Source organism: Alosa pseudoharengus, unplaced genomic scaffold (assembly GCF_046254945.1).
Source record: "Alosa pseudoharengus isolate Yale_2024_CS ecotype anadromous, Long Island Sound unplaced genomic scaffold, YU_APseudo_1.1 YU_APseudo_1.1_scf_20, whole genome shotgun sequence".
Taxonomy (NCBI): Eukaryota; Metazoa; Chordata; class Actinopteri; order Clupeiformes; family Clupeidae; genus Alosa; species Alosa pseudoharengus.
In genome coordinates, this window is record NW_027468664.1 from 7,940,638 (window position 1) to 7,954,361 (window position 13,724).

A 13,724-nucleotide genomic window follows, 5' to 3' on the forward strand; every position below is an offset into this window, starting at 1 on the left:
ACCAACCTCACGATTAGGTTTGTATCACGATTTTTGACCCACGGTTTGATACGAATCTCGATTTGTCTTTTTTTTTTTGGGGGGGGGGGGGGGCTTTTTTTTTTTTTATTAAATAACATTTTAATAGCCTCCCTTAGAACACCAGAGGATTACAATATAATATATCTATTATTTTATATCCTGATATAAAAAATATTTTTCTGAATGACTGATATTTATGACAGCACACTTTATGCAGATTAGCCTATAGCCTAGTCCTACTATTTTTTATTACAACTCTACGTCTTTAATTCAGCTGTCTGGTTGAAGCCTGGAAATATTGTAAACAAAGTAGGCTAAGCTAGCCAACTATGCTATCATAGTGATTGGACTGTTCAGTTTCCCCATGTGTGTTTAAGTTTCAAGGTAATACTTGTTCTCCTTGGGACAGGCCCTTTTGGGAAACGTTGGTATTGAGATGATCAGTCAACTTCAATGCAAGAGTTTAAAAAAAAGATGTGCAGCATGCTGATGATGCTAAGCGGATTTAATAGTAATTTAGCTAGTCGTCTTCTATGCGTCCTTGCTTTCACGATTGTGAATGTTTTATTTAAGTCGCGCGTGTTCATTGAGCAGGAGAGGGAGGGAGAGAGAGGGAGGGAGCGCTAGAGAGAGCGGGGCAAGGAGAGGGGGTTTACTTCTATACTGTTTGGTAAAGTTGCACACATAGTCTACAATGAAAGCAAGGAGAGGTATGAAATTATTATTTATTTATTTATTTGTTTTTGGACAACGTAGGCTACCGATAAGTAAAGCGGGAGATGTGGTTGCTTTTGCGGCCGCGTAAGCTGCAAAGCACTGCGTGAAACACTAGAAAGGGTGTGTCGCGATTCTGCCTTTTCACACCGCGACACAGTATCGTGGATATGAATGTCGCGATTTCGGTTTCGAATCATATATCGTTACAGCCCTACTTATCGGCTAATAATATATCGGCCGCCGATATATCGTGCATCCCTACTGATGATGAATCACTCACAGCCTTGTGCGTGTGTCTCGCTATATCATTAGCGATCGTCGAGCTTTTAAAAATGATTTTTGTGAGGGCTTGATGAATGGGAGCGGTGTAGACGTGAGGATAAAGGTTGTTTTCAGAGGCTGATTTCTGAGCAGATGGGAAGACACTTTGGGCTGGTTTCCCATACTTGGATTAAGACTAGTGCAAGTGCTGGACTAAAAGCTTTTTGGGAAACTGGCCCTATGTGTCTCTCAATGTGTCTCAGTCTGTCAGTCTCTTAGTCTATCTCTCTCTGTGTGTGCGTGTGTGTGTGTGTGTCTCTACTGTATGTGTGTGCGTGTGTGTGCTTGTGTTTGTGTGTGTATGCATGTGTGTGTGTGTGTGTGTGTGTGCGTGTGTGCATATGTCTGTGACTGCAGCCTCTTGCTGGACTGTTTGAGCCAGTAGTCAAGTTTCCTGATGAAAGACACAGTGTGTCTGTCAGTCTATCTGTGTGTGTCTCTACTGTATGTGTGTGTGTGTGTGTCTCTATGTGTGTGTGTGTGTGTTTGTGTGTGTGTCTCTGTGTGTGTGTGTGTGTGTGTGTGTGCATATGTCTGTGTGTGTGTGTGCATATGTCTGTGTGTGTGTGTATGTGTATGTGTGTGTGTGTGTGCGTGACTGACCTGCAGCCTCTTGCTGGACTGACCGAGCGATCGGTCGACGGCGCGGCAGCTGCTGTCCAGCCGTGCGGCGTGTTGCGCCTGCAGCTCCAGCTCGGCGCGCAGCTTCTCCAGGCGCGCGCGCAGCTCCTCCTCGTCCTGCTGCAGCCGCGTCTCCTGCAGCTCCCGCTGGAGCCGCTCCTCGGCCTCCAGGCCGGCCTCCATGGCCTGGGCGCGCGCCAGGCAGTCGGCCAGCCGCGCCTCGCACTCCTGCACGCGCGCCCGCAGCTCCTGGAGCTGCTCGCGCAGCTGCCGCTCGCTCTCGCGCTCGATCTGCAGCTCGTTCTCCCAGAACTCCTCCTCCTGCATCTCGGCCTCGTTGCGCCGCAGCTGCTGCTCCAGGCGCAGGAGCTCCTCCTCGTTCTCCTCGCGCGCCTCCCCGTTTTGCTCGTCCTCCTCCTTCAGTCGACCTCCGACGACGCCGACGCCGACAGCCTCGGTGCCGTCCAGCCAGGCCTGCATCTCGGCCTCGCAGCTCTGCAGGCGGCTCTCCAGCGAGTGCAGCTTCTCCTTCTGCAGCTGCACCAGCCGGCTGAGGTCCGGCGAGGGGCAGTGGCCGGCGGAGGGGACGGGCGTGAGCGCGCCGTTCCTGGCCTGGCTAGTGGTGGCGCTGGCGGCCGCCGCGGCCGAGTAGGCGTGGGCGATGGGCGTGGCGGCCCGGTGGTGGTGGTGGAGGTGGTGCTCCTGCCGGCCCTTGCCGGCGAAGATGTCGCGCAGGCCCTTGGTGCCGCCGGTGAAGGTGAGCGACTTGCGCTTGGGCTCGCGCCGCTTGAGCGAGCGGTCGGCGGCCGACGGCCGCAGCTTGGCCAGCGGCGGCAGGCTCTGGCGGTAGAGGCCGCGCTCGGGCACGCGGCCCGCCATGCCGTCCGAGGTGGGCCGCTCGCTCAGCGACGGGCCCGTGCGCTGCAGCACCAGCTGGACATCGCTGGCGTACTGGCCCCACTTGTTGAGCGACACCACCGGGTTCTCGTGCGGCGCCAGGTGGCGCTCAGTCTCCCGCCATTTCTCGATCAGTGTGTACCTCCCCGTGCGTCCTGCGGACAAAAAGGAAGAGGAATTGGAACAGGAAAAGAAAGAGGAAGATAAGCTAGTCTCATCTCTCACTTTCGACTTTAATGGACCTTAATGGACCTTTAATGTCCTTTAATGTAAAAACAAAACAACCACAATTTATAGCCCAAATAACACCGAGAATAAGAAAACTGGCTTGTTTTGTTGCTCTCCCACTGTGAGACCGGGTTGCTCGGTCACTTCACCCAAACCTGACCACAGTTCTTCAGACAAAGAACATGAATCCCAAATCCAAGAGGCTATGAAGGGGGGGGGGGGTCAACCACTTTAAATCGCTCATTTCCATGATTCTCAGAAAAAGGGACCACACTGTAGGTCACAGCACACCCCAAACAGCCGGCCACATGAAGAGAGTCCCCGCAAAACACAAAGCCCACTTGTTGCTAAGGGGGACAGAACATGCATACAAGTTATGTGAGCAAAAGAGCAAAAGGGTGTTTCCTAGCACAGAGGGATCAGATGAGGAACAAGACCGCTGTGTTCGGCATGCGCTAGCATTTCTGTACTTTAGTGAAGAAAGGAGGGGGGGGGGGGGGTGTGGAGTGTGGAGGGGGGAGCTCAAAATTGCCTTGGAAGCCTGAAGAATCATAGCCTTCGGTCAGTGCCAAGCAGTAAGAGGAATGATATATTGGCAAATCAGCCATGAATTCCCCGCGAATGTTGAAGCCTCCTAGCAAAAAGGCTCAGCGGCAAAACATGGCACGCATTAAATATCTTGTAAGGCTTTTTGAACTGCAACAGACCTATTTCTCTGGCGCTGGCTGGGGGCTATGCATCTGGACGCTAGGGCAGAGGGTGGACATAGGAGATGATTAAACACAGCAGAGGTCAGCCATGTACATGTTTCTGATGAGAGAGGATCACTGCCTACAGGCAGAGAGCAAGCTTTGGACAGCGCCCCACGGCAGGGGTGTGGGGGAGGGATAGCCGAAGATAGTCTGTCGAAGTGTGCATGTACATACATGTCTATGTGTGCGCATACATACAGTACACGTAAATACATATGTGTGTATGTGTGTATGTGTGTTCATTATGTGTTTGTTTTATTGTCCTTTTTGCTGTGAATTGCAGATAAGAACCCCAGCCCCAGCCTGTGTGTCTTGGCACACATTCGTCACTTCGCTCCAGCAAGGCAAGCGAAAGGTCTTTGAGGAATCAAAGCGCCGTGCTGTGCTGGCTGGGACAAAAGCCCGGGGAGACCTGCAGGAAGAGGCCCAAGGCCCCACGGACGCACACTGCAGTGGCTCTGAAAGGACTGCGGCGGTTAACTCTTAGAAACACACGGCGCCGGGGGCACTGCTGTGGAACAGTGTTCGCTCGGTTGAGCACTCCGGAGAAAGAGAGAGAGAGAGAGAGAGAGAGAGAGAGAGAGAGACAGAGAGAGAGATACTTGTTTCTCAGCTGATGACTTTTCACAAGTAGCCTGAGGGGTGGCATGACACCAGCAGGTTCTGTGCAGAGCTCTACGGAGGGAATTGCTTGGCCTCAAGTACAATTTAACCGCATTATTTAACCATCTGTCTGATATAGAACCAAACAGCAAACAAAAAACAAACAAACAAACAAACCAACAAATTCTAGAAGTTAGAAGAAGGTGCTATTCTCACTCACCTATGGCCTGGGCCAGTGCGATCACCACCTCCTGACACGTGGTGACTTCCGTGACCCCGCAGACAATCCGCTGGACTCCGTCCACCCACACTTTCAGCTCCATGGCTCTCATCTGGGTGAGGTCATACCTCTGTGACGGTCACGGCTTCGGACTGGGCTCTCTTGCGCATTCTGGAGAGAGACAAACACAACAGTTTGTCTCTGATCACTTCCACCACAACAACTGCCAATGAGTAAAAGATGCACAAGGGAAATTAAGACCAATTGGAAGAAAGGCCAATATGCAACTTCCTGCAGTTTATTTGTATTGATATAATTCTTTCCTCTTCCTACTCTCTGGGCTGGCCATCAGTGTTTATGAGGGTGGGGATTGTTATAGTGCAGCTAGTGCTGGCGCTTGGCTGCTTGCTTATTGCACAATATGTTTTGCAGAGAGGACGTTCCGCATGGACCCCATAAGCTTTAGAAGAGAAATGGAGGAAGCGGGTAATGAAAAATATGTATCAATAAGAGCAAGGCTGAACTTTACTACTATCCACACAACTAATAGAGGAGCTCTTTCCTCCAACATGACTCATTCCTGAACAATCTTCTACACTGTCCCTCTAATGCTGGTGAAGTCTGTTAGGCATTGGAGCCTACTGCTAAGTGCCTGTTAAATTTACATTCCTAATTGTTGGTTTCACCTCTACAATGACCATGACTAATTCTTTATTATTCAAGTAAATCACAGAAATGATCTGCATTTATGAATACATCTCTGAATAATTCATCTGTCATTAGGGCTCTGCTAATGGAATTCACAGCCTTATTTCAGTGGTTAATCAATCACTGCTAACATTTATTATCTAACAAGAGCTCATTGCCAGTTAACTGGGGTGTCGCATAAAACATTTCTGAGATGGACCCCCAGCCGAGAGCCCAGGCTGTAGCCCTAATGAGAGTCTGCATGGTATCTCTAACAAGCTAACAATGCTAATAAGTCATGCATTAATACGAAGGGAAAAAAACAAGACATCAGACGAGCGGCTCGCGTCAGGCCCGGCGCCGCTGGTAGCCGTTTGGCTCATTTGTTTCGTTGGAGCTCTGTGTGTGTCCACGGCATTTTTTTATTTATTTTTTCAAATGGCCTGCCTGCTTCCAATGCTGCTGTGCAGGGGGGGGGGGGGGTGGGCGTCTTTGGTGCCACGCGCTCTGTGAAAGTTACCCTTTTCTCAAAGTGCTGACACAAGCAGCGCAGAGGCAGCGATCTCATTAGGGGCGCTGGCAAGGCTGCAGGATGAGCCATCATTTTGGTGCCGGCGGCCGAGTCGACCCCTCGGGTTGGATGAGCACCGACGTGCACGCATTTGGTGTGTAACCTGTGATTTTCCTCCAGGAGAGGATCTCCTGGCCTGTAATTTGAGGCCTCCTCCTCCCTGGGCTAAGCCGCTAAAGTGACAGTTATTCAAGAAGCTCCACAATAACAACAAAAACAACAACAACCACATTAAGAAGTGAGAAAACTAGGTGCTCTCTTTGAAATGTGGGACTGTCAAACAGCAGCAGCAGCAAAAAAAAAGGTCTAAAAAATCTTCTGTCCCAGTAACTACCTCTGTTGCATAAATAATTACACTGCACTGGACATTTCTGTACAGCACAGAAAAGCTGAAGGGTGTAACGGAATTTCACTACTGTGGGTTATTTCTTTGTTTTGATGTTTTCTTAGCTTCACAGACCAAAACAATGCGCAGAGAAGATGCTCCCTTCAGCTTGAACAGTTTTTTTTTCTACCTGACCCGAGATCTTTAACACCGGCGTAATTTCTAATCGCTCCATACCCCTCCACTCCCACTCTCCCACCGCCCTGTTTATTGCGCTGGACTGGCATCCATTCATTGAGCTCCCAGAGATGGCAATCTGCTGAAAGCCAGGCGTGAGGCCCGCTGGAGTGATATATAGAACTGTCCACGGTTACAGCAGGATCCCCGGCCAAAACAGGCCTGTAAAAGCCCCGTAAATGGGCCCGTTCCCATGCGACGCAATGCATCCCGCCGATGTGAGCAGGAGCCCGAGCGGCAACTCAGGCTATAAGTCTTCTGATGGAAATGGCTTTGGGGTTTGTGTGTGTGTGTGTGCGGGGGCTGGGGGCTTTGTTGCGATGAGAGGAGGAGAAGCAGTATGGGGTTGGAGGGTGGGGGTGTAAACAAGGAGTGGAAGATGGAGGAGGAGATGGGTTGTGTATTTGTGAGTGTGGGTTTCTGTGTGTGTGTGTGTGTGTGTGTGGAGGGGGTTGGGGGTACTGAGGTCTCTCCATTTGTTTTCCTCTTTCCTCCCACACACACACACCCTCCCCATCCACCCACACACAACTCCTCCTCAACCCCACCTTTTCAGGATCTCTGTGCTTAGCTAAGTCATCATCACTTTCACTGGGGAAAAGTGCAGGAGCTGGCAGTTAAGAGTCTGAATCTCACTAAATCAGGGCTTCTTCACCACAGAGGAACACAGCTAGATTGTGACGCTTTTAACAACAGACATTGTGACCAGGGTGAGGAGGCCAGCACAGAGAGGACAGACTAATAGCCAATAGCCCTGGGGGGGGTCAAAATCCATGTTTCATTTTGGTTGGGAACTCTCAGAGTATCTCTTCAATTACTTATCAACAGGCAATCAAATTCCTCCCCTCCCTTAATGTGTGTGGCTCTGTCCGGGCTCCAGAGCCCAGACTGTGTGCCATGGCCCTTTAAATGCCTCTCGTCTGCTGACTAGTTGTGGTGCCCAGCACTTAGTGTTAGTGTTTGAATTTCCCCTGGGGATCAATAAAGTATCTATCTATCTATCTATCTATCTATCTATCTAGTCCAGAAGCCTGGAGGTTGGATGCACCTCTGACGCTGAAGAGGCATTCAACCAGCTGTCTTATCAAGTGGATCATGATATCGGTGGTGACTCATCTAGTTTGTGTACATCCACTATCTGAAACTGTACTGTCGTATCTCAGGTCTGTCTGTTCTTCAGTGCCCTTACGTCTGGCTCCATACTGTACGCCACAAGGACACCATCTTGTATTTTAAGAACCTGTTGTTTCTGACAATATAAATCACTCCTTCTGCTTTTGTTCTAGAGCTCACTGTCAGCTCTTCCATCATGGAACTGACAGCATATCTCAAAGTTCACATTGCATACTGAGAAAAGGCTTGGAGTTTGTTGGAGCCTTGACTTTGGCCTTCCTGTTATTGACTTTCTGTTGACTCATCTCGTAGTGCATAGTGTTTACTTGGTCATACGTTTTGAGGATGTCCTTGGAGTGGACAGCGAAAAGGACATAATGTAGTACATCTTCAGAAGTGTATCTGAGGCTTGTCCAGAAAAGATTTAATCCCCCAAGCTTGTCCGTAGTTAATCGATTACTTCTTTTAATTCGTTCACGAATCTATCCAATTACCCAAAATATGTGTACACTTTGACCTTTTACTTTTTTCCAGAAAACTTCTTATATCAAATGACATCTAGAGCTCATCAATCATTGATATAGGCATGTTACTTGTCAAAACACTTAATGACACAAACTTCAATACTCTCATTAATGTGCAGCTTTTAATTTCTAATTTATCTAATAAATTAGCATTACTTTGGTTCTTTGTTGGATAGGCCACAAGCACTTGATTAAACACACTCTAAAAACATCATTCATCTGCAATATAACAGCTTCATGAGGTTACATTGCGCAAGAGGCGTCAACTCCACCATTGGCAGAATGAATAACTCCTTTCTAAGTGATCATTCCAGGGGAGAAGTGAAAAACGTTGAGCACAGCAACACAAGGCTGCCTTAAAACTTGTGATAAACAAGTTCTCTGCTTTATGACAGTGACAGTGCAAAAAAGAGGCTCCAGCTAGAATAAAATGCACAGAAATGGGCTGTCCTTTGTCAAGATGGAGTGCAGCTGAATTACCCAGATTTGAAACTCCAGGATACTGGTGACAGCAGTAATAAATAAACATTATAAGACACCCAATCTGAGGAGACAGAAAGACTAAGATCTGCCAATCCCTCTCCCTTCCTGGCTGTTACAACAGCAGTTACGAATTGATGGTCATTTGAACTATCCTTGGTCACTGCAGGCAGATATGATTACATTGCATAGCTCTATGGGCAGAAAAAAGTTAGCATGACATAAGCGGCATTTAATTCATCATCACCCACAATCACACTTAAAAGTGTAATTTTTAAAAAGCAGTCATCCACTCTGATAGTGCTCCAGGCTTCTGCAAACGATCAAAAACATCAGCAGTTTCCTTTCTGCGTTTTCTGGCTGGGGTATATTAATCACACGCGAGTTAACATCAACACTCAATCAAGTGCTGGAAAACATTTAGTTATCTATTCAAGCTGACCTTTTCAGCTGCTTGTGAAACATCTGTATTTGCGCTTAATCAACCAAACACGGAGCACGCTCTTCAGGGGCGCTCCAGTATCGCTCAGGCATGGTGGCGGCAGGCGGGAACGAAGGCCTGAGAATAAATTATTTAATAAGAGTCTTGTCGGAGGAGATATTTACTCTTCTGACCACCGGCCTTCTCCACCTCACCACCATGTGAATGTCAAAGATTTTTCAACAGGAGATTGTGTCCGTGGCATTAAACCTAACAAAAACAAGAAGTATGGCACCCAAATGGGCTTGAAGACTACCACCACACATTAGCCCACCAGTAACCTACAAAAATTTATAAATAAATGTATGCTACATTTTAATAAAGAAATCAAAACCTCCATGTGACTTGAGGTGTTTAGCACTGGGCCACAAAAATCCATAATGAGTAATTGTTGGTTGCTGTTCAACGAAGTGCCATCGATACTAACTGGCTCTGTCAAAAACATGTCTGATTCATGGAATTCATAAAGCCTTCTCAAATTCTAACATGAGGCCCCCAACTCATTCCTTCTTTTTGAAATATGGTTTTAGTTTAATATATCTGTTGGCATTAAACAAAACTCTAACTCAATCTCTAATTAAAACCGAATGCGAGTCCTGTCTGGCAAACCAAATGTGCAACAGCACGCAATGAGACACACAGACCACAGTGACGTCTTTTAACCCCTCTTAAGAAAAGCTGCACAATCTTATTAGAACAATATAATCCAATTTATCTGGTGGCTTTGACTTGCTATCTCTCATGTGCATTTAGAAAATCACTTACCTATTACTTAAAATCATTTCCCAGTGGTTGCTGTGAGGAAAATGAAAACCAGTAATGAACCGTCTTCTTTTGTAACTGTCCTGAAATACGCACCATTTATATTTCTTAGAACTGTGGTATGTGTGTTTCATAAACCTAACCTCAGTGTACTCAATGTGCTTGCCAGTATTCATCGCAAAGCTGCTGACAGTTGTTAGGGAGATATACTAGGTGGTCTGGAAATTGAGGTTTTTGGATGTGTTACACTGATTTATATATGTGAACTGCTTTTTGCCTGGGAAAAGGGACAATGAAATGCTTAGTTTGCTAAACATGCAAAATCCCATATCTGCATGTTTGTGACAGGTGCATATTTTATCTCCTGTTCCACATTAATATAATCAGAAATCATTCATCTGTAGAACATCTTTTTGAAATGATTTGCGGAGAAAATAAATAATGCTATTACACTGACCTTACACAACATGAATACTGGTGAAATTGGTTAGTAGCCTACAGGTTCACCCAGGTGAAAGGTCGCTAGTTAAAGAAAAACTGAACTGAGTACAGGGGCTTTGAGTTCCTCTCCTCTGACATAGACACAGACAAGACTAACTGGACGCAATAGGCTCCGGCCATCTATCAGGTTTATTATTCAGGTTCTGCTGAACAGCTCTGCTGACCGGGTGGAGCGGGCCAGACAGCAACGGTCCGGCTGAACAGGTGAATAGCAGACACAGGCCTTCATCTGGAACACATCACTACAGCAGATGTGCCGTATTTGCGTATTCGCCTATTCAGCACAGCCAGGATTTCAACACTGCTGACCTTATTATGAGTGCTCTCTGCCAGCTAGGTAATAGGTGCACATGTGTGAAGGGCACTTATGCTTGTCAACTTTGTCATCTTTAAATCTGTGATGAGCTCGGAATGTCAGCGAGCATGTGAACGTGTCTTCACATACTAAGAGGTATATGCCTGCATTATATTATTTTATTCCATTCTTCTCTCAGAACGGTACTGGTGTTGTAAATCTCCCACTTCTTTATCTTATCTAGCGCCCCTTTCATTAAACTGATATGACATTTTGTTGTGTGGCCTATAATGGTAATGACAATGAGGGATTGCATATACTAAATCAACACTACGGTCAAGAATATACAAGTATGAATTCTGTTTCCTAAATACTATATGTAGACCAATAAATTACGAATCCTCTTTAGAATAGCACCCACCAATACACCTATTTGACAATGCCTATAAATTAGATAAGACAGTTACTGCACCTCAAAACAAGACAGCCCTTTATGGCTGGTCATTTCAAAATTAAGAACATCACCAAAGGTCCCCTTGATTTAAACACTAGTGTGTGTGGGTTTTTTTTTGTCAGTGTTATTCATGCCAAAAAACTATGACCAAATAAAGTTATGGTTATGGTTATGGTTATGGGATTTGGCAGACGCTTTTGTCCAAAGTTATGCCACTTGACCTCCCTTAGTGCTGCTCTTCTCTCAGAGAGTTGTCTACATGTGATCATAAATTCCTGGGAAGAGAGGAGACTCAGTCCACTCCAGTCCAGTTGCTGCTGAAGCACCTTTTCAAATGTGTTCACTAGTGGCAGCAGTGTATTCTACAGAGGCAGCTGTCGGGGCCTTCACTTATTTATGGCACCGGATCGCTTGGAGATCATAAGGCCTCCTCAGTCAACTCTGTCAGGAACTCAACCGCATCCACAGCAACAGGTGAAGGGCAACCAGGAACCCTTGACCCAGTGCAGCGCAGAGGGGACAGTGAGCCACTTAATCCACATTAACCTAGTTCAAGCCATGGTGAATATTTTTGTTTGTACCCCAGAGACAAGAAATAACTTTTCCTGATTGGCTGGCAGGTAGCTATTAACTCTGTAAAACAGGATATGCCACTGGGGATATAGCAACAGTTTACACTTGATGTGTGGCCTGGCTTGGCGTCAAAAGATATTTTGTTAGACACATAAACGAAACACATAAACTACCATCTAGAATTGTATTATATTATTTTTTCATTCTGAGTTAGCAATGCACTGACTAATAAAGAAAAATAATGTACATTAATAAATGCATAGATATTCTTTATCTGTTATTTAGATCCCCATTAGTCCTCGGGGCAACAGTAAAATATATATAAAAATGTACTGTATGTGTGCATCTCTCAGATGAGTGACAGCATGAAACTTGTCACAAAGCTCCTGGATGACAAGAGTGAAGCATTAATGAGCAACGGTTTTCCCACACACCAACAACTAACATGCTCAAACCTGCAGTTTCTTTTGACTAAATGACAGCAGGAAGGCAACAAAAAGTTGCAGACACAATTGAAGCACAGGTCCCTTTTTTTAAGACTCTTCAAAATACACCCAGCTTGTATTTTCCCACCTCTGACTTTTGTAAATCAAGGTCATCATGTCATGCTGGAGTGCTGGACTTAAAACATAACCCCTGACCTTCCAGCCGCCCCAATCTCCTCCAGGTTCAGAACACACAGACAGGCCTGAGCCCAGTGGCATCCCAGGAATGTGTTTTCTTACACGGGGAGCCCAGATACTGGATGAGTGTGGGAGTGGGAAACTGGGGAGGTGGGCAGAGGGGAATGCCATGTGTGGTCAGATAGGTTTGCCCCCCTTTCTAGGCTGATACTAACATGATTTTTTTTTTTCTCTCTCTCTCTCTATCAGTTCAAGGTGAGTGTTGGCAAAAGGTCCAGGGTCAACCCTGAACTAAACAAAAACTCAATTTCAATTCAACCTTAATGAAGAGTGGGAATCTCAAAGCCACATCCAGTCAGTTGCAGGAATTGATCTGGATCAGAGGGAAATTAATTGGCTCCATCGATGTTCAGCGTGCCGATTGGCTTTGATGCGACTGACCCCACAGAGCCCTCTTAAGCAAACTGTTGGTGGACGCAGTCCAGAGATGGATGACTTGGAAGTGGGATTGCACCACTGCAGCCCCTGGGCAGACAGAGGTTCCTCTCCCCTTAGGCAGGTAGGTTACCACAGAGATCTCTTTTTCCCACAAGCTCATCCGTTGAAAGGTGGTATAACCTGTTGTTCTGTGCGCCTGTGATTATAGAGTATAACAAAACTATGTTGCTGCCAAGTACAGTATTCAAATATTATATTTCAAACCATTTTAGTTTTTAAAAAATCCAGTATCGACTGCTGTAAGCAGCTTGGAATGCACATTACCGCTAGTGTGGTAGTGGAGAGAATCTTATTAAGACAGAGGATGAATGCTGTTACAAATTGGCCAAAGGTTACTACTTTACGTTGTGTTTGTTTTCCCGTGATTTCCTCTGTGATATCAACTAAGGTGGGGGGGGGGGCAGCCAATTCCAACAAGTGACCACCAAAACAAAGAGGCCTGCTGACAAGGGGGGACTGCACACACTGGCATGACTGGATGCAAACAATCCCTCTCCATGGCGATGGCTCACAGGTCTTTGTCTAAGCCCGGCACAGCCCGCTGGATTGGCCAGCAGCCTAGGAACGAACAAACATCCACTGGCAATTAGGGAACAATCCATGTTTTTCTCGCTGCGGCTTTCGCCCCGGGTTTGACTGGACAATAATGTGGCCTGTAGTTCGGGGGAGTGGGTGGGTAGCGGGGGTTGACTGGGTTTGGGGTGTGTGGGGAAGCACGAGTGGACAATGCCATGACGAGCCTCTGGTGGAAAAACCCTGCTGGGCCTCAGCCAGCTGGCCTCCAGTGACCAGCCCGGAGCCTCGTTTTCAGGGCCCTGCACTGTAACATGTCGGGGTGGGGATTGGCAGGGGGCGATGGGAGGAGGGGGAGATAAAGACATCAACAGAAGGGGGTGGTGTCCCTGAGACAAAACAGAGGGAGACTTGCATCACATTCCAATGGGAAAGACTGGACTGGGGGGAATGGGGGTTGGTTGGGGAGAGGGCTGAAAGTGGTCAAGCCTATAATCCTAATCTTCTTCCTCTCCATGTCTCTCTGTACAAAATTAAGGGAACAAAAGAAGATTGGGATGAAGAGCAGTGCTTGCAGGTTGTAATTCTGAGAGATTAATTAAGCATCCATGCAGCAGTTGGCATCTTTTTTTAACTCTGTAATGGCCACACTGGTTGCGTGACATAAAGCCTGAATCATCCCCAGGAAATGCCCGAGTTGAACACTC

The 13,724-nt window shown here is 46.8% G+C and overlaps 1 protein-coding gene across 1 annotated transcript in view; it reads right to left on the reverse strand.

Annotated features, from left to right (window-relative positions):
* rassf8b (Ras association domain family member 8b) overlaps window positions 1-13,724 on the reverse strand; it is a 29,753-nt gene that overhangs the window by 7,643 nt on the left and 8,386 nt on the right. The window contains exons 2-3 of the mRNA XM_076296439.1: window positions 4,381-4,551; window positions 1,663-2,732 (exon numbers count right to left, since the gene is read on the reverse strand). Coding sequence (XP_076152554.1) covers window positions 1,663-2,732; window positions 4,381-4,492 — 1,182 coding nt within the window. The 5' untranslated portion in view covers window positions 4,493-4,551. The remainder of the gene's footprint in view (window positions 1-1,662; window positions 2,733-4,380; window positions 4,552-13,724) is intronic.